The sequence below is a fragment of the Charadrius vociferus genome, unplaced genomic scaffold (assembly GCF_000708025.1).
Source record: "Charadrius vociferus isolate BGI_N301 unplaced genomic scaffold, ASM70802v2 scaffold248, whole genome shotgun sequence".
NCBI classification, from domain to species: Eukaryota; Metazoa; Chordata; class Aves; order Charadriiformes; family Charadriidae; genus Charadrius; species Charadrius vociferus.
In genome coordinates, this window is record NW_009649851.1 from 553,272 (window position 1) to 572,293 (window position 19,022).

At 35.4% G+C, this 19,022-nt stretch overlaps 1 protein-coding gene across 1 annotated transcript in view; it reads right to left on the minus strand.

Annotated features, from left to right (window-relative positions):
• Positions 1-1,775: 1,775 nt before the first annotated feature.
• Positions 1,776-19,022, minus strand: part of IPO7 (importin 7) — a 57,113-nt gene continuing 39,866 nt past the window's right edge. Inside the window, exons 9-25 of the mRNA XM_009890969.1 lie at positions 18,791-18,925; positions 18,158-18,257; positions 16,977-17,053; positions 16,517-16,633; positions 15,642-15,731; positions 14,945-15,110; positions 14,094-14,254; positions 13,107-13,235; positions 11,423-11,489; positions 11,220-11,345; positions 10,806-10,903; positions 9,283-9,378; positions 8,058-8,278; positions 7,748-7,953; positions 6,303-6,509; positions 5,829-5,945; positions 1,776-3,523 (exon numbers count right to left, since the gene is read on the minus strand). Of these exons, the coding sequence (XP_009889271.1) occupies positions 3,426-3,523; positions 5,829-5,945; positions 6,303-6,509; positions 7,748-7,953; positions 8,058-8,278; positions 9,283-9,378; positions 10,806-10,903; positions 11,220-11,345; positions 11,423-11,489; positions 13,107-13,235; positions 14,094-14,254; positions 14,945-15,110; positions 15,642-15,731; positions 16,517-16,633; positions 16,977-17,053; positions 18,158-18,257; positions 18,791-18,925 (2,211 nt within the window). The 3' untranslated portion in view covers positions 1,776-3,425. The remainder of the gene's footprint in view (positions 3,524-5,828; positions 5,946-6,302; positions 6,510-7,747; positions 7,954-8,057; positions 8,279-9,282; positions 9,379-10,805; positions 10,904-11,219; positions 11,346-11,422; positions 11,490-13,106; positions 13,236-14,093; positions 14,255-14,944; positions 15,111-15,641; positions 15,732-16,516; positions 16,634-16,976; positions 17,054-18,157; positions 18,258-18,790; positions 18,926-19,022) is intronic.

Genomic DNA, 19,022 nt, shown 5'->3' on the forward strand with positions numbered 1-19,022 from the left:
AGCAAGGGAAAGTACATATAAGGAAGGACTGAAAGGGAACTTGACAGAAACGTGCAAAGATAAAACATGCTGAGAAACTTCATGATGTTTCTACTCTTACTTCAAGAACTGATAGTATAAGAGAAAATTTCCTTTAGAGAAAAAAAAAAAAATCTAACTTAACCCATAAAACTTACGGATGTTTGGTATGGATTACTAGGCACAATTAAATCCATCTGCATGTTTATTGTCAGGTATTCTATAACTAATCCACTCCAGACTTCTTGAATCTTGCATTAGTAATTCGAGGCTACAATAGATTTGAACAGAGCTTTGCTGTACTATGCTGACAGCTATTAATACTACTTATAATGATTTAGGAAAAAAGGGTATTAAATTTACCCAATATGTCAACATTTTAATAAAGTGTATGACACAAGTCTTTTATATTTAACACAGTTAAGAAAACTGTGATTGTGCCTAATATTTGCTTGAAGAAATAGTTTAGAGGAAAATATGAAGCTTAGAGCTGTGCAACTAGAACAGGACTATAAAGTACTGCAAGAATACAGCTACATTCAAAACACCACACTGAAATAAGTGAAGATAAGGGTTTGCTTTAGATGTTTATTAATCCAAGGAGATCTTCCATAATAGAAAAAACAGAGGCTTTAAATTTCCCAGCTCTTCCTTTAGAGTTGCATTATCCTTGAAAATGGAATGGATAAGTGCAAGTTCTAGAAGGAAGATTAATTTTAATTTTGACATAAGTGTATCACTGAAATTGATATATTGCATCACAAAATGCACTATCACCACCAACAACAATGCAAAATTGTTTTGCAATTTATATAAATACATTTCTTGGAGCAAAGGAAAGCAAAGTTCAAGATCCATTCTTAAAAAAGATGCTCCTTGCTAACCAGCCTAGCGACACATAAAAGCACCCTTGAAGTAGGACTGTATTCCTCACACTGAGATAAAATTCTTCCCTTGACTTGTGACTTGAATATAAACTGTTCCAGAAATGACAGTGGCACTAAATTGGTGATTTTCCCCTCATTTTTTCATCTGCTTTGTATCTAGAGCCTTCTCACTGCTGCTCTGTTCTATCTTCTGCCATTAGGCAAAAGTGTCTCTCTCATCTGTCCTAAAAGGTTTTCGGGATGCATAATAAGATAAGCAGATACCCAAGCAGATGTTCAGAAATTATGTCAAACTGGGCGTTTTTCAAAGTCAAGGAATGCACAGGAAAAGGCATGCTGTAATTATGTCTGTCACCTTTTTCTACAAAAATAAAACCTTGACTTGAGATTATCTTGAGGCCGGAGTACACCTGTTAGCTCATGAGTTACACATTTACAAAAAACCATTCTGCTATGTGTACTTGGCCAGTCAGCTAAAGATTCAAAAGTTCTACCGTGGTTCTCATACCACCGCTATAATGGATACTCTGATTCGAGGCTTAATCTTTCAGGCTTTTTCACATCAGGTGCAATATCCGTCCTTTTAAGTCCACACTTTGCTTTTAAAGTTATCCCTTTGGTATTCGGCTAGGGCAACGTGGCATTATAGTCCTGGCTCAGTCTCTCACATTAGCACTCTCTATTTGCCGAAGAAGAAAGGCAGACCGGAGAGAAGTGACTGGAAAAACCCATTATACCTGCCCAGAGAAGCGCTAGCGGGTGTGCAACAAATGGAAGGCAGAGCATGGTGCTGGTCAGCTTGTCAAGGAAACCCCAAACCACAAATTCCTGCTACTCTGCTGATGCAAAAAAACACACCACACAAACCAATTTTCTGAAGACTGCATTTTGAGTATCATAATATATATATGTGCATTTCATTTTTACAGATATAAACTCAGTTTATTTTTAACCTGTATTTAAATTTTGGAGGCTTACATTAAATTAAGGTAGCTTGTTTAATATCAATTGTAACAGCAGGTGACATTTTTATATAAAAACAGCCAAAAGAAAAAAAAAACCCAAACATTTGATTTAAAAGACCTGACACCGATGATCTCAAGGCAAGATCAAAAACCCACGGATTTTTGCTTTTAGAAAATAAAAAGGGGGCATTTAAGCCAACCCATTCGCAGCATCTCCCTGCTGGCTTCTTCATACAGTGGTTTTGATAGTGGTCCCAGAGGGAACTGTATTTTGCCTCTCTAGCTAAAATACTAGTTACTATAGCAACTTCGAAGGAAGAAAATTGTGGCTTCAAAAATGAAAGATTGGCAAAACTTCAAATACACTGTCTGGATCAGGCAGACAACAGCATGCACTAATGCTGGGAGTGCAAAAAGAGGGGGAATGAAATGCAAAAGTAGTACACCTGCACTACCACGTGCTGGAAAAAATATTTTGCAAGACTAGGGGAAACAATTGCATTCATAGATCATAGCCCAGATTAGCCAAATTAAATTGTTGTGGTTTTAATAGATTGCATATATAGATGTTTCATCCACACACTTCAAATCTACTTTTAAGAGCAGAACTTCGCATCTTATTTACCTGCTTTAGCGTAGGTAACTTTTTCCTCAGTGCTTACAGTACACATTTGTATCCAAATTTCACCTTGTACAGTGAGATCTTTAAGAAAAACAAAGGACACGGAGGGTGTTGCTATTTTTTTTTTTTAGCAGCAATGAAGTATCACTAACCCCTTTTTACATAACCGAATTCAAGTCACAACCAGAGGTGACTGCACCACAAAGTCACCAGGTACAAAACTGCTAGTTCATTTTAAATTAATAACTTGAAATTATTTTCCCCAATACATCCCTTATTTTTTATTTTAATTTTTTATAAACAGCAAACATTTTGCTATTTTTGTACATAGGCTAGCAGGCTTGTTTCAATATGAAAGTGCTAATTCATTTACAGATTTATCAGTTATGTAGTGCTACATTAAGTGTCCAATATTCTACATATGAACAATCTTGATAAATGGAAATGATGAAGATTAAGTAAGGCTATCTGATTACCTTATCTTATTTACATTAAAAGAATAGACACCCAATAGGAAGGGAGAAAGGGAAATAAACTGGGCAAATACTCATACCGCCACAGGTGTAAAAATTAAGTCTGCCTTCTAGCTTGTACTGTAAATGAGACATTTTAAGTAGTCCTGCAGCCCATGCTTTTTTTTTTTTTTCCTCAGAAAAAGAAAAGCTGCCTTCACGACATCCCCTCTTGATTTCCGATTTCCAAAGTGTGTCATTTGAAGCTTTAAATTCAGATTCTTCCTATCTTCAAAAAAATCTCTGGTTTGCTTTCCAGTATTAGGTTGCATGATCAGGTCCCACTTCTGGGGCTTTTGTCCAATCTATTTATCAATTAGTTTAGAGTGAGTTGTAGATAACATGAACCAGTTCTGGAACCACTATTGGGAGGAACACAAGCTCTTCACTACAATCACACAGTAGCAGGAAAAGTGATAATTCAATTCATTCCTGGGGCAGGGCCTCCAAAATTAAATGAAGTTGGCACAACCGGAGCATTGAATTTGTATCCTCCATGCTTTTCAATCATTTTGGATTCTAAAATAAAAAAAAAAAAACAAACAGAAGGAAGATATTTTAGCGCATATGTAGGGGGAAGACAGGTTAAGATTTTGTGACTGACCATTTTAATCTCAGAGATACAGGTTTAACCTGGGGTTACCAAAGAAAGTAATCATCACCCACAAAATGGAAATGTGCCAGGCCCCAAACAACAGATGGACTGATTATTTGTTATTTTCATTTTTCAATATTGTTATAGCTATGCTTAAATTAATTTATATTTTTAAAAGTCCACACTTTAGCTTTTGAATACAAGTATGTAATTTTCACATTTCAGAAACAGGGCCTGTGAACGCTGGACTTCTAGACTTGCTAACAGGCGCCCAATTCTTTCTAATAAACATTAATAGACTTTTCAGTCAAATCAATAACAGAGCACATGTACAAAAAAGCATTACACAGATATTAGCTACATTTTCAGCGTTCATATCTCAATTCAACAATATAAGCAGAGGTAGCCACTGAAGCACCAGAAAGAGACTTTTTAGGATACAGGCATTTCCCTCCAAATACCCAAGCAAGTAATTTGGAGTTTAGGTTACCAGACCATATAACATAATTCTGAGAGAAAACTACCCAGTTTATCACTTTTCATTTTCAACCAAACCTTAAGATCTCTAGGCATCTGAGATCCACATATCCATCACTGTAACTAACAGTGATAGTTAAGCTGTCTAGTTTTAATAGCTGCATATACCATCCTTAGAAGATTACTATAAGACTGTTTTTTACAAGCTCTAATACATGCACAACTGAAAATTAGGCTGGTAAAGAGCAGGTAGAAATGTGTATTTCTATATCTACATTTCTATCTACACGTTTCTTTAGAAACGTGTATTTCTATCTACCTTTACTACAGTCTAGATAATGCGGGAGGTTTATGTTATTCCCAGCTCACGATAACACTTAAGGATGTCTTATTTCCAGTCTAAGAGCTTTCTCCTACCTCAATAGTTGCAATATCTCTCTTTCTGGGAATCTGGAATCGTGTTATCTAGACGATCTACGTTTTGTCTCCGTTTCTTTGGAAACAGGCCAGAAAAATGTTGCCATGGCTGATGAAGGATGGCGGGGGGAACGTGACCTGGGGAGCATCACTTTGTTCCCTCCTGGCTCCATAGTGCACAGAAGGCTCTTCGCTTATGAAAATTCTGCTTAGCTACGTTAATGACACAATTATATTTCAAATCCTTTTAACAGGATATCCCCATGTATGGTAGGTAGCCTAAATGGAGTGTCAGTACGCTCTGATAGTATGCAAGAATTTCCTGAAAGGATCTAGTTGCCTAAGTAAAACTTCACAACCTGAATCTAATTTGCTCTATGAATAAGCAGATGAAAAAAACAACCCCCAAAAACCAAACAACCCATTCTTTTTCATAAAATGCTCAAGTAGAATATAATCTCATCAGTATGATATCTAGTGCTTGACAGGGGTCATGGTGAAACTGTATTTTATAACCATTAAAAGTAGATCATTCTGGACACTTATAAGCTTTGTGAGGTAATTTAGGCTGTTTTCTGACCAAAACTACCTATAAAATATGCATTTTTATTACCAATCTTTTTATTGAAAGATTTCTGAACTTCTATTTTGAAACATCTTGTATCAATTGCTCAATAAGATGCAGAATATGAGACTGGACTGATCATTCAAAATTACGCCTTGACTTTAGAGAGTGATCTATATTGGCTTTCTCTCAAACACCTGGGAAAACTTGAAAAAAAAAAACCCCACCCAAACTGAAGACCTGCCCACTTCCTATATTTTTAAATCTGTATTATCTGTATTGAAGAATAACAATCTTAAATATTTAATAGGCTTAATGATGTAGCTTTACAGATGGATACAACTTCCATAATTTGGTATTTTCCCACCCATAGAATCAGTCTATCCCAGCTGGACTAGGTAACATCAGGAAGTAATTCATCAGCCACTTAAGGAGTCCATCCACCTTCAGATAATCACATCAATTGTTTTCATACCCAAGCTATTATGACAAATATACTTTTAATTACTTGGCCACTTCATTGAAATGTTTCTATCATTCCTTACACCTGGGGTATGCCATAATTTGTACATCGAGGTTTTGTGACCTGACAATCTTAAGAGATTTCAAACATCTCTGGAGTGTAAAACAACCCTGCTTTGATGAAGACATTATCAGGCTTGAATTATAGGCTTTAATTGTAGACAATTTTCTGTATTATGCTTCTTGAGCACATAAACAGCATTCAAACAGCAGAAGAAGCAATTAATGGTATAAAGGGGGAAAAATACCATGTGCTGCCCGCCTCTGATCTGCCAGAGTTGCTATGTCCTGCAATTGTTTTCTTTGTTCTTCATTAAGACCCTGTGTCAAAGCTTGGTACCACACAGGGTTACGATTCTGAATTGCTGCAACAGAAAGAAAACGTAAGCAAAAGGAAAGTGTTCATTAAAATGTTCTGTAACTCAAAGCTTACTAACTCACTGCCATTGTAATCAGAATAATATTCTGTTAGGGTTACATAATTCAAGACATTTAAAAACACTAACACAACCTCTGACCTCTTCCCTCTCACCATAAATTAATTCAAGCATCTCCCCCTGCTCTGAAAGTTTAATGATGGCTTCCCCTTTCCAAAGAAAGAATTTGTTCAAAGCACATACTGGAAAGCCTGTTTGGAAGCTTTTAACAGGTTCTAGTTTGCAAATGGTATACTTTAAGTTAAAATATAATCGTTGGCCAGGAAAGGAAATAAAGTTACTTACTCTGAAAAATTGTTTTAAATATCTGATATTCATCAATAGGGTTGTCTTCATCATCAATAATTGTGGAATAGCCTTCCAAAGCAGTCTCTTCAGCATCATCTTCCTCCCAGTCTTCATCATCTCCGTCTTCACCTGCCTGTTTTGCTAGAATTTCTAGATATTCTTGACCATCTTCATCAATGTCATCTTCATCGCTCCCCAATTCCTCTGAGTTAAATATCACACACAAAAAAGGTTTATTTCAAGAACAGCAAGAACAACTCTTTAGGAACATGGCTGATTGTGCAAAACAGGCAATGGAACTGGTAACAGTACAGTGCAGACTAGAAAGGAAGAAGCTCATTTAACTCCTCTCCTAGTGCCATGGTCTTTCCCTCCCCCCACCCCCAACTCTGTCCTCACTTACAACAACTGTGTAAGTGGGAAATGGAAATTTTATTGTCACAAAAATGTACACAGAAAAATGTATACACAGATAGTTTGGAACAGCACTTCATAAAACTTTCAGCAAAGCAATATTCGTGCTCCAAACAAAGTTTGAAATCATTTGATGAAAACACTTTGAAAGGCACATTCAAAAGGGCTATTGAAAAGAATGTTCGAGAAATATGAAATATAATACTATGAATTATGTATAATGACAATAGTCTGGAGAGTCCAGAATTCAAAAGCAGAGAGCAGAAAGAAACTGGGCTCTAAGTAGATAGATGAAACCCAACAGATATTTCTTTGAGTGTGGAAAACTGTTCCAAACAATCACTTAACAAAGACACCAGGTTGATGATGGAAAGATAAAAATAGAGAACAAAACTAAAAGCTTAAGCAGAGTATAGGGAAAGGTGGAATAAAGAAGTATAGGGAAGTTGTAGGTAATTTTGAACTTCACATAAAGATGATGGCAAAAGATGTGAAAGTTTGTGAAATGACTGTATGAAGAAGAAAGTCTAATCTCAACTGGATCAGCCTTTATACATTAGTCCAGAAAAAAAAAATAAAAATCACACAACCAAAAAACAAAACCCCAAAAGAACTGTCATTTTCAATACACAGCTAAAACACCAGCCACTAATGGGACAGTTTGTAATATATAGTCCAAACTGTACAATGTATTAGAAGGACTCCTGGAAATTACTGCTACTGACTCTTACCCCTCACTCAAACGGGAAACATGCCCCAGTAATAATTCCTTTCAGTAATGACAGCATCCACACACAAAAGCTAACCTGATGTGACTTTGAAGAGACTCCGCCTAGGAAGTTAGTTTTTAAGAGGGACTGGAAAATTAAGTCTGATGTACTTGAAAGTCATTAAAAGATGTCCAATGTTCTACCACAGTTTTTCATTTTTGGAACTAGGGAACTCTGAAGACTTCCACAAAGGAACTCAGCATCTCCATCAGAAAAAAAGAAAACCACAAAGTAACAGTGATGTTTCAGTTTCCATACCTGTTTCCTCATCTTCTTCAGCTTCATCATCATCATCGCTGTCATTTTCATGCTCTGCATGACAGGCATAGGCTCTTTTCAATCCATTAAATAAAAGGATAAAAGCCGGCAGGATCTGGCCTGCAACTTGATTTAAAACCTGTGGTATTTGCTCCAGATCAATAAGAGCACACAAACCAAGCACACACATCTTTCTATCGTGAAGTCTACAAAACAAGAGTAAAATAAGTTACAAATTTTGATATGATTTATAAGCAGGTAATACAGAGGTGTATCACAGAGAATAATCTTCAAAATTAGAAACACTTACCCCAAGAAACAGTCCACGTCATTAAGCCACTGTGTTATGAAGTGATTAGTGACAGGCTCCACATTATTGGGAAAACGAAGATTTTCCAATGTATTTAATAGTAAGTGAGGATTGTAATACAAAGCAGCTATGGCAACCTGGAGGCACATTGTTCGCAGTTCACTTGTTTTCACTTCTCTGGTCAGTCTCTCTAACGCAGCTTCCACAAATAAGGGTATGCACTGAAGAGTGAGAACCGTTACAAATTTAGTGATAAAAAATAGATTTTGTAGTTCCGTATTTCACAGAAAAGTTGAGAAATGGCATAAAACCAGTCTGGCACATAAATGCAGAGGACATAAAATGGAAGTAATTTTTAATTGCCAGCAGAAGTCATATATAAAGATGAAATGAAAAGGTGAAAAGATTTAATCTACTCTGAGCACATGGATTTTGTGACATCGTGCACAGTAGATGCAATTCCTGGTTCTATGATCTTGTGTTTTGAAAATGAAAAATAGAGAAAATGCGTACACTAGAAAGTACAGAAAAATCAACTTAGTCCTTTTTAACATCCACAAAGTCAAGAGATATTCAAAGGACTAGTCTCTTCAGAGATGCCACACTGAAAAAAAAAAAATCCCTATAGAAGATTTTCTTTCAAATAAAATAAATGTTAGAAGTTTCCAGGGACCATATCCACAAGTATTAAAAAGCATGCAAAAAATGTTTGAACAGCTGTTATACAGTGCTTGTTATGTACTCCACAGAAGCACACAAATTCATCTCAAATTCCAACTTACATATATACATAATGAACTCCTTGGTTCCTCTATGACATTAATTTGGATTCTCGGAACTTCATTTTCATTCTTACTTATTTCAAGGCTATTAGCTTGACAGATTGAATAATGTTCATGAAATACTCACTAGAATTAACTTAGAATATAATTAATTGACTTTTAGAACCAAGATGCTCCTAGAACAGTGCTCTTCCAGATTCACAAAAATACTTTACATTGCATTTTGCACTGTCCTAAATTCTGGAGACAAAGCGTGCAGTAACTATCTCTGCAGTGCTGTTAACTGAGCAGTAGCACTTGTGACATTGAAGTAGAAGACAGGATTATTAGTCACACTACATGAACTTCTCAGAACAGAACTCATGTTAATACATAACCAATTCATATTTAAGAATAAAAATATTTTTAAAATATTAGTTATAGCAACCAAAGTTGTTACTAACCTGATCGATGCCACGCCCTTTACACTGAAGAATAATTACTTCTAACAACTTTGCTGCATGACATTCTGCATCTTCTCCAGCAACTCCTGTAAGGACCTGAAAAATAACAAATCCTCTTGATGCTATCCCTTCAAGAAGTATTTTCTACATACCGCTTTGCTTTGAAAAGCTGATATAAATTTACCCACGCTATTATAACACTAGTGTAAACATCCATCATTGAAACAGCCAAGTCTGCAGCAATGGCTCAGTATCACAACTAGAGACTGAAACATTGCTGAAAGTGGGTAAAACTAACGTACATGTACAAATATTCAGTAACTCTATGCACGCAGAGCTTACAACAGTAACTGCATAAGCATCAGGTGACATTTTGCAAAGGTTTATTTCCATACACAAACCAAAAATTTGTCTTATGCATTCATGCACTGGATTTCGTAAAAATTATATTTACAAATTTGAGATATCCAGTGGGAGACCATACAATGCCTAAAACTTCTGTTTTAAAGATTCATTGTGCTCAGTTAATAAAACACTAATCACTAAGAGGTTATAGCAAGCTCGTTTTCTTTCTTACATATATATATATAAAATGTTCAAGTATTTACAATCAGCCTGGTTGCAACTTGTTTTCAAATAAAGGCTGGCAAGAGTTATTCCCTATCATATTTGAACATCTTCAAAAGAATTACTCAGGAAATACCATGGTCAGGGCAGCTGACAGTTCACCATGGTTCTTGTATAGACACAACATATGATATCCAGAAATGGAAAACTGCAATCCCCACAGATTACTGTTACAGATTATAAAATATTAACACCATTTATAAAGAAGTATTAATGTCCTTACTTAGGGCTAACGTTGTGGAAAGCTTTGTATCCTACATATTGACTGGATAAAGAAAACCCAGTTGACAGCTACCTATAATGCAGAGGAGCTGAGAAGATAAGTTAAATATAGAAACACTGCCCCAAAAGTGACTGGACTGAGTCAGAGCAACTGCATTCTGCTCCCAGCTTTCATCACTGACTTGGCATGAATTTGGGAAAATAACTTCATATTCCTATCCCTCTATTTCCATCCCAACTCTACTTGTTTAAGATCTTTAGCAAACATATGGTATGTGGTATCCTAGCCACAGTGAGGCTACAAATCTCAGATAAAAGAAACTATCTACCTTTTGCAATATGCATACGCGTTTTGCATGCCTGTATGCACAAAGTATATTACACAAAACATGCATGCACAAAACCCTGGCTTGTTTAATCTGCTTTTGTTGTGTACAATTTATTTTTCCCTTTTAGCAGAAATATATATCTGAAATTTGATGCAACCTCTTTAAATTTCTCTGCAATAACTTTTTCATTTGGAATCACAGAGGATGTTAAATAGCATAATGCTTTAAGAGCAGATGTCAAAATTCTTCAGTTTTACAGTCTGCTGTTGTAGAAAAAAGTACCCAGTTTAACAGTGCATTACTTCAGAGACCACAGGTTTTGTTATCACAAAGGGATCTCCTTACCTTCTTGCACATACTGTAGATCATTTCAAGATATTTTGTGTCTGACAGAAGTGTATCTGTATCAACAGTAACATAATTATGCAAGAGAGGCATCATGTCTGTATTAAAAGAAAAATGATAAGTTAGATATTGTTTGCATGTTTTATTAGATGAGCTGTTAAAATCAGGTTGAGATCTATGTATTAATAAATTAATTGTAGCTCTCGCTTAATGTTTGTCAAGATAAGTGTGCATCTAGTCATAGATGTCTTAGCAAAACAAGTCTGGTCACAGCAACATCAGAATAAAACACTTCAAGCATAACCTCACTTCAGTCAGTGTTCTCCTAACATTTCAATCAAAATGCAATTCACTGTATGGTTGAAGTCACATGTATGAAACCACAAGGCTTTCTGATTTATTTGTATAACTTACCAGTAAAATAGTCAAAGCCATCCTGTTGAAAGACTTCAAAAACAAGAGGAAGAAGCTGCCACATTTGTGCAGAAACTTGTTGACAGGTCAGACTATGAGCCAAGGAAAAGATCTCCTCATAGAACTCTAAAACAAACAGAATCTAGGTAAATTTAATGCCAATTTCATGCACTTAAAAAATAAGCCAACAAAAGTACAGATACCTAATACATGCTGCTGCAAAACTGTTCCAATAACTTGTAAACAGATCCCTTCCAGCTGCTGGGTAATCTTGGGGAAAAAAAAAAAAAGGAAATTTATGACTGTTTTCAATATTTTGGCATTGAAGTTAAACATATTTCAAATAAAATTACTCAAAGCAGTTTCTATTTAGACAATATAGTTTTTCTAAAAACAATTCAAATTTTCTCACATTTTAGATCACTAAATGTCTATGAGCTGCACTCTTAGCTAAGGATTTTTAAGACAGCTTTTAATACGAGGTCATTTTGGAATATTCTTTGAATACTGGAAGGATCTCACTATAGAGTATCCTTTAAAAAGAAAAGCCTGACAGTAACCCCATGCAACAGTTCAGTCCCATCAAAACACAGTAAGTATGTATATATCAAAGGGGTAAGCAATGGAAGTTGCAGTAATTATTTGCTGTTCCGGAAAAGTGAAATTTCAAAAAACAAAACCAAACAAATACTAAACCACCTCCCAAACCTAGCTTAGGATGTTTATATGGTATGTGGACAATCAGACTAAATGTTGTTCTACGGATTGAGACACTCTTCCCAATTAGTATTTAGTAGTCCCTGGAACAGGTAAGAAAACAGTCATTAACCTGTTTAGGGCACTTACCTTGCACAGGGACAAATAAGGGTTGAGTTTCTGGTCTTAGCTATGCAGAACAGGATTTGAAACTAACCAGCTAAATACCTTATCTCTTGGAACACTGGTCATCCTCTTTGAGATGTCTCTAAATATAAATGTTTACTGATCAACATTTTACAATTGAGTTCCTCAGGGCTAGCATATTGTTACACAAACTTTTAATTTAGATACCAAGAATTTGCCGACAAAAACAAGTACATGAAAAGCTTGCTGAGCAGCTTAAGCAACAAGTAAATGAACCAAACTGGTCCTTGGTTTATTGCAAGGCTTGTGACCTTGGGCATTCAGAATCTGTATTATGTTGCTTCCTTAGTGAAGTCTTCAGAGCCCTGAGAGTACAATTTATTATTGAATTGTTTAGTCACTAAAAAACTATAATGTATTTATCGAAAACCAGTAGCTGACTTTGTCAAGAAGGATTTTAATCAGCAATAGCATCTTTTGAACAAGCTGTACTCTGGACAGAAATTAGTCCATTCCATACATCAAAGCTAAATAACAAGTTTTCACGATACTGGAGAATTCTACAGTGCAGATTAGGTGGGTAAACAAAACTATTATTTAGCATAGCCACAGCAGCTGTATTTACAGACATTGATTCTGTTGCAGAAAGCAAACTAAGTGAGCAGAGTCAATGTTCAAAGCTAACTGAAATTTTATCTGTTTTCTCTGAAGGGCAGACCTCATCAAATCAGATGAGTTTTTCCAGCCGTGCTGACAGAGTTCCATCAGTTAGAGACAAGTTGCTTCCACCTATTTGAACAAGAACCTGGATTCTTACGGGAAATACCGTGGCAACACTTACGCTCTATTACTACACACATTGTGTCAGAAGCGTGACCCACTGTTACAGCTTTGTTGCATGGTAGGTACTTCACTGTTTTCTGTTTTAAGATATTTTTTCCTGAAAGGACAGTTTTTCAGATAATGTCAGGAACACTGGAACTATGAAAAGACTTTCAGTGTCTTAAGACAATACACATTAGCTTTAAAGGAATTTTTACTTACTTCCTTGTGATCTTCAACTACACTGAGAAGTGTATCAATAGTATTCAAGATTCCCATTGCTGTCACTGCTTTGTCATCACTGCCCTCTTCATCTGGTCCAGTCTGGATCACCTGGTTAAATGTCATTGCCTGCATGGAACAGCAAAACAACCCATAAATATGTCGTTTGAGGAGGACATGCTTGCAGATGAAGAGCCATTGCGCAAGCTTGGTATTCTACATAATTTAAGGATGACTTCTGCTAAGAAAACATGTGTCAATATTCGAAGATGACTGCTCCATTCCAGAGTTTGTTTTCAAGATTGATAAAATTTGAATGTTAAGCCATTTCAGCTGTCATTCTTTATCCATTCATGAGTAAAAAGACACAAATTACATTACTTTCCTTGCAATAGAACACATTTTCTATGAGTAAGTTTTTCTGACACAAGGTTTAATTGGTATCTGAACTAAACTGGGCCACGGCCTGCACTTTGCAGGCATTCCCACAGAGGATGGGCAAACAATTTAGTTTCAACTCCAAGGCAAGAGCCTTTAATAGGGAAGCACTGAGCTGACCTCTGCTTTTGAAACCATTAGTACAACTTGCTAGATACAGCCATTCAAGCTCTGAATTTCTCCTGCAGATTCAATTTTATTTTCACATTCCATACGACGTAACATTATTTTCACACCAAATTTTTTATTAAAAATCTGCTGTTTAATTTCCTATTTTAAAATAGAAAATTAATTATTAACACTATCAGGAGAAAATAAGTATCAAGATTTTCCAAACATCTCTACAATCATTCTTAGAAATTTCCATTTAGTTTGAGTTATGAAGCCACTTTTGAGAAAAAACAGTCTACATGTAGAAGAAAATTACCTGTATCAATGCACTTAAGCAGACTGGAGTAACAGCTACTGACTGTCAGACAACTATCTTAATTTTATTAATACTAAGCTTTCACATATTAAACATCTTCTTAAGTCACCAGAAAGTCTTACCAAATGCTGTGTCATTTCTACTGCAATTGGGGTAACTTCTTCACTATATTCACAGATCATCTTCTGAATCACATTAGTAAGATCATCATTTTCAGTCTCTCTTATAATATGAAGTAAAGCTTGCATTACAGGTCTAATAAATGGAGTAATATATTCTTTAGCTGTAAAACAAGTGGAAATATTTGAATTTATGTTCTTACAAAACTATAGTATCAGTATAAGAAATTCAATATATACTTTTAAAATATTTAATGCTTTGGCATTAATGTGCCAAAAACCATGGGCAGTATAAATCATTATAACAATACTAACATTCAGAACAATTTTATAGACATGTATACTAAGAGGATCGCAACTGAAGTATGAAAAACAGAGTACTACAGTCTTTACGGAATGCAAGATTACTTATCAATGCAAATTTTAATTGAACAGGAATGGGTACATACACATTTTTGTCAAATTAGCCAAAGTATTTGATATAGAATTTGCTTCCTTTGTGGCTTTTATGTCAACTTCAGGAATACTAAGCAATGTAAAGGCTGTCAGGATAAAAACAACTTTTTTTAAAAAAAAATAAATTTGAACATGGAAAAAGATATACTTATACTGCCACCATATTTCTGATTGGATGATGAGGTGCTGTACAACTGGATTTATCGTACCATGAAACTGTGATGTTATTTATAAAAAATATAAATTTTTCCAGCTGGAAAATTACAGTAAGTGATTACAAATTACAATTGCAAGAAGTAAACGAACATCAGGAAAGAAGAGAACAAGTCTCCCTGAGCATTGCAATATGGATGCCTATTCCATTAAAGCTTGCTGTAGCTTTAAGAAAAGAAGGCTACCTTTCTCCTGATTACTGATCAGAACTTGAAGTGCTATTGCAGCTTCCACTTTTACAGGCATTTCCCTATCATCTATCAGACACCGTCTTGTGAGTTCTAAGGCTGTCTGGAGATTCTGGTCACTCTTAAATTTGACTTCACAAAAATAATGCAGAACCCAACAAGCCTGAAAAAAAGACATCGAACAAATTCAGAGTTACAAAACCTACAAACAGGATTATCGACTACTCATATACCCGTAACTTACAACAATTATTAAATGTGATGTACAACTACTGTTGAATAAAGATACTGTAAAACTTTTTATCAGATGAAGATGTTTGAGAGTGTGGAGGCTGGCCAGTGGGAGGCTTGTCTTTCAGACGTCACTAGACCAGTACTATGATCTCAAGTTCATCTTTGGCCACAGGTTTTGTGTGAGCAGTACAGTCTAAATGCAAAACACAAATAGACCATACCACCAGACACAGATGGAAAACTATGCACACAATTCTGCAGCCATTTTAAAACTACACAGTAGCTATCTACAGTCACACAAAGATTCATACTAATCTCTGAAATAAGCGTAGAATTTATTACAGAACAGGTGCAAAGAGGAGTACATTTGTTAGAGGGGAAAAATGAAATAAATAATATTTCTGAAGTTTTCAGTTGGAACAGACAGCGTATCTTAACAGTAAATCTTACACTTTCTTACCCGTGCTCTCATGTAACCCAGCTCACTGCTGAAGAGTGGGAACACATGATTCTGCAACATATACTCCATCTGATCTTTATATATCTTTTTCTGTCAGAATAGAAGATGAACAGAAACACAGCAGTTTAAAACTTTATGTATTTTTAACCCAGTAAAAATGTCACATATAGAAGTGTGAACAGCCTAACAAAACCCTCAGACTTTTAACTTCCCCCTTCATAAAAGTCTGTTAAGCAACAACGAAATCCCATATTAGTAATTAAACTTGGATCCTACACGGACTTTTATAATTTTCAGTTAAAATAATGACACATTTTTTTTGTCATTTTTTGACTCCTAGAGACACCTTTTGGTTGGCCATACATTAGTCTGGTGTCAAAAGCAAAAGTGGTCAGGAAAACTTCTCAGAGCCATGGTCCAAATACAAGTCCGTGCCCTGCATCTTTTTTGCTACCATTCTAATTGAGCAAGGTTGCTAATTTCACTTTATTTCCTCTCTTCTATACACAGAAAAAGACCTCATTAAATCAACAGCCTCTCACTGGAAGTATTTTTTTTTCCTTCCTTCCATGAAAAAAATGAATGTAGTGAAGTGTAGCGCAGGAAATGGTGCAGCAATTCTTACTAGAAGCACAGAACTTAGAGGAACTTAATCATCTGAACTTGAACATGACCTAATAAAACTTGTGTAACTGAACAGAAAAACAACCCCAAAACAATTAAGTTCAACAGCTTTTAAAAAAAACTAGCAGTGATTCCAAATCTCGTAAATTCAAAGAGCTATTCTCATTTCTTCTAAGATGCTGTATATGAAAGAAAGGAAAGGAGGGAAAAAATAAAAGAACCGAAAGAACCACCAGATTTGTCATGCTTACTTTTAGGAGAATTTCAGCCAAAGAACCAATCATATGTAAAGCACCATCTTTCTTACGAGGGTCAGCATTTGGCTCCGTAAGGATCTGATAACAAAAGCCCATTGTCTTCTGCAAGACCTAGATCACATGTAAGGTTAGTCAAAGTATGTCAATCAATTGTCTTAGGTACTATTCTCAGTGCTCTGAAATGCTTAAATCTCTAATTAACTGCTCTAACTCTGGAATTTGGACAATGTTTTATGTCTGTTATGAACACACAACATTCTTGATAGATGGGTCCTAAGGAAACTGGGAAATAGAAAAATCACAAATAGACCAGTGCAAAATAAATTTGAGAGGAATAATAAATTTTAGCGTACTATGATAGGATATAGAGAACAGGAAAGTAAAACTTTTATTAGTAATTCTTTCCGCAAATGGGGACTATAACATATTTAAGTAAAATCCTTGAATAGCTTACCTCTTTCCTTTTACTACATGATGTAAACAATAACGTCTGAGCAGCAGTTGTTGGAGAAATGAAATCTTCAAATACATCTATTAAGTAAACACAACAGCTATAAATTTTGTTCCTTTGCTACATTCATGATCCTAATGTAATCTAATTATTTAATACAAAACAAGAGAGCAACAATTTTCCTTTCTCTTCAGGTGGTTAATAATGCTTTCTTACTACAGATATTCCAAGACCAAACAACAGTAACAAATGGTTAAGAGATTCCTGATACATATGTTTCTCCTTTTTCATGATCACCAGCTCTACATGTCTAATTTGAAATTGTAGGTCTTCCTTATTTTTAAGATTAATCTTTTGTAACAGTAGAAGCAGACACAGCAGCCAATTTTTGACATATATGTTATATGCTGTACAGGCAAGCACACACGATTGAGTTAAAAATGCTTAATTTCTTATTTCTCTGCATAAGATTGTCAGAGCCTTGTACAATACTTGTACTGTTTACAGATCTGCCTCTGACCTGAGGGATAAGAAATTCCCTAACTCATCCAGACTCCTTGTTCTAGCCACATAAAAGTTCTAGTGGAAGGAAGAATTTGTTCAGGAAGTCTGAAGTATCTTCTTTCCTCCCCAGCCTGAAAGGACTGCACAGACTGATAGTAAACCCCAACAACAAAGCAGCAAGCCACAGGAGGTGCAATTAAACAAGTCTGGAATGCCACCCTTACTTCGTAATGTTTCGTTTACCATTACAGTAAATCTGTTCTGAACTACGCCATGTGTGAAATTCCTTAATATCGTACAAAGTCCAGGGCCTGAAATACTGGCTGTTGTAAAGCATGAACTTTTAATAACACTAAACATATGCAATTATTGCTAGGAAGACTAGGACTGTTTGATTTATCTAACAAAAAAACTTTGTAACTCTCAAAATTAGCTGCTTTCTCAAGTGCAGAAACACCTGTGTCATTGTTGACTGTCATACATTATCTGCCATTTCCACCAGTATATCCAAAAGTTAACTATATTAAGTTGTATTATTTGGATAATACAAACTGGTTTTATCTTTTTTTTTTTTCCCTTTAAAGATTAAAGTCATCTCTATTTTCAAAAAAAAAAAAAACAGAAAAATCTCATCTTTGTGTGAGTTGATATTTTAACATGAGTAGATTTCAAATTCTCACCAAATTTCATACGAATATATTCATATGGATCTTCTTGCCAAAGCTCTTCATCAGCATCTGTATAGCACATCAATGGAAAAATAACATCTTGGATAATTCCCTGCAATAAAAAAAAAAAGTTGAAAACAGGCTAGCACTAGTAAATCAATCTCTATATTCTATTCTGTATTTCACAGATTTTGCCCATCCTGTCACTTCTTATACAAAATGATAACATTCTAAAACTACTTGGACATGGTGGATTTTATGTGCTACCTTACAAAAAAAGAGATCTTTTAACTTAAGGTAGAGCTACAATACAGTGCAAGCTATTTGCTTTGGATAATGGTACATGGAGATGATTCAATGCCATAAATTCAGTAGTTAACACCATCTCAAAATTTGTTGTGTTGCTCTATTACACTGTCATCCTTAACATATTAAAGCATGAAGGACTGACAGCAAAGAAAGCAATTACCTAGCTTTGCTCACATATCAAGGTAACCTTCACCAAACATGCTTAAACTCCTTCCACCAGCAATTTATAACAGAGGTCCCTAAAACTTGAATTCTAGCAAGGCTAGAAACACTGTGCAACAGACTGACTAATGTACTACTGAGTCATCTAAGTATTAAACCCCAAAAATGGTTTACTTGAATATGAGGTTTCAGATTCTTCCAGGTGACTGCATGTGACACTCCTTGATTGATGTAATTCAGTGTTTGCTGCAGAACTCTAGGAGCCATGTACTGCTTTTCCTTGTATTGATATAACACCTTCAGCAACACCTAGAAAAAAAAATCAGATCTCATCAATAGCTTATACTGAGCACAGACCATTTTAACCTGAAGAATTCTACCCTCTCTCACAATCCTACAGAAGAAC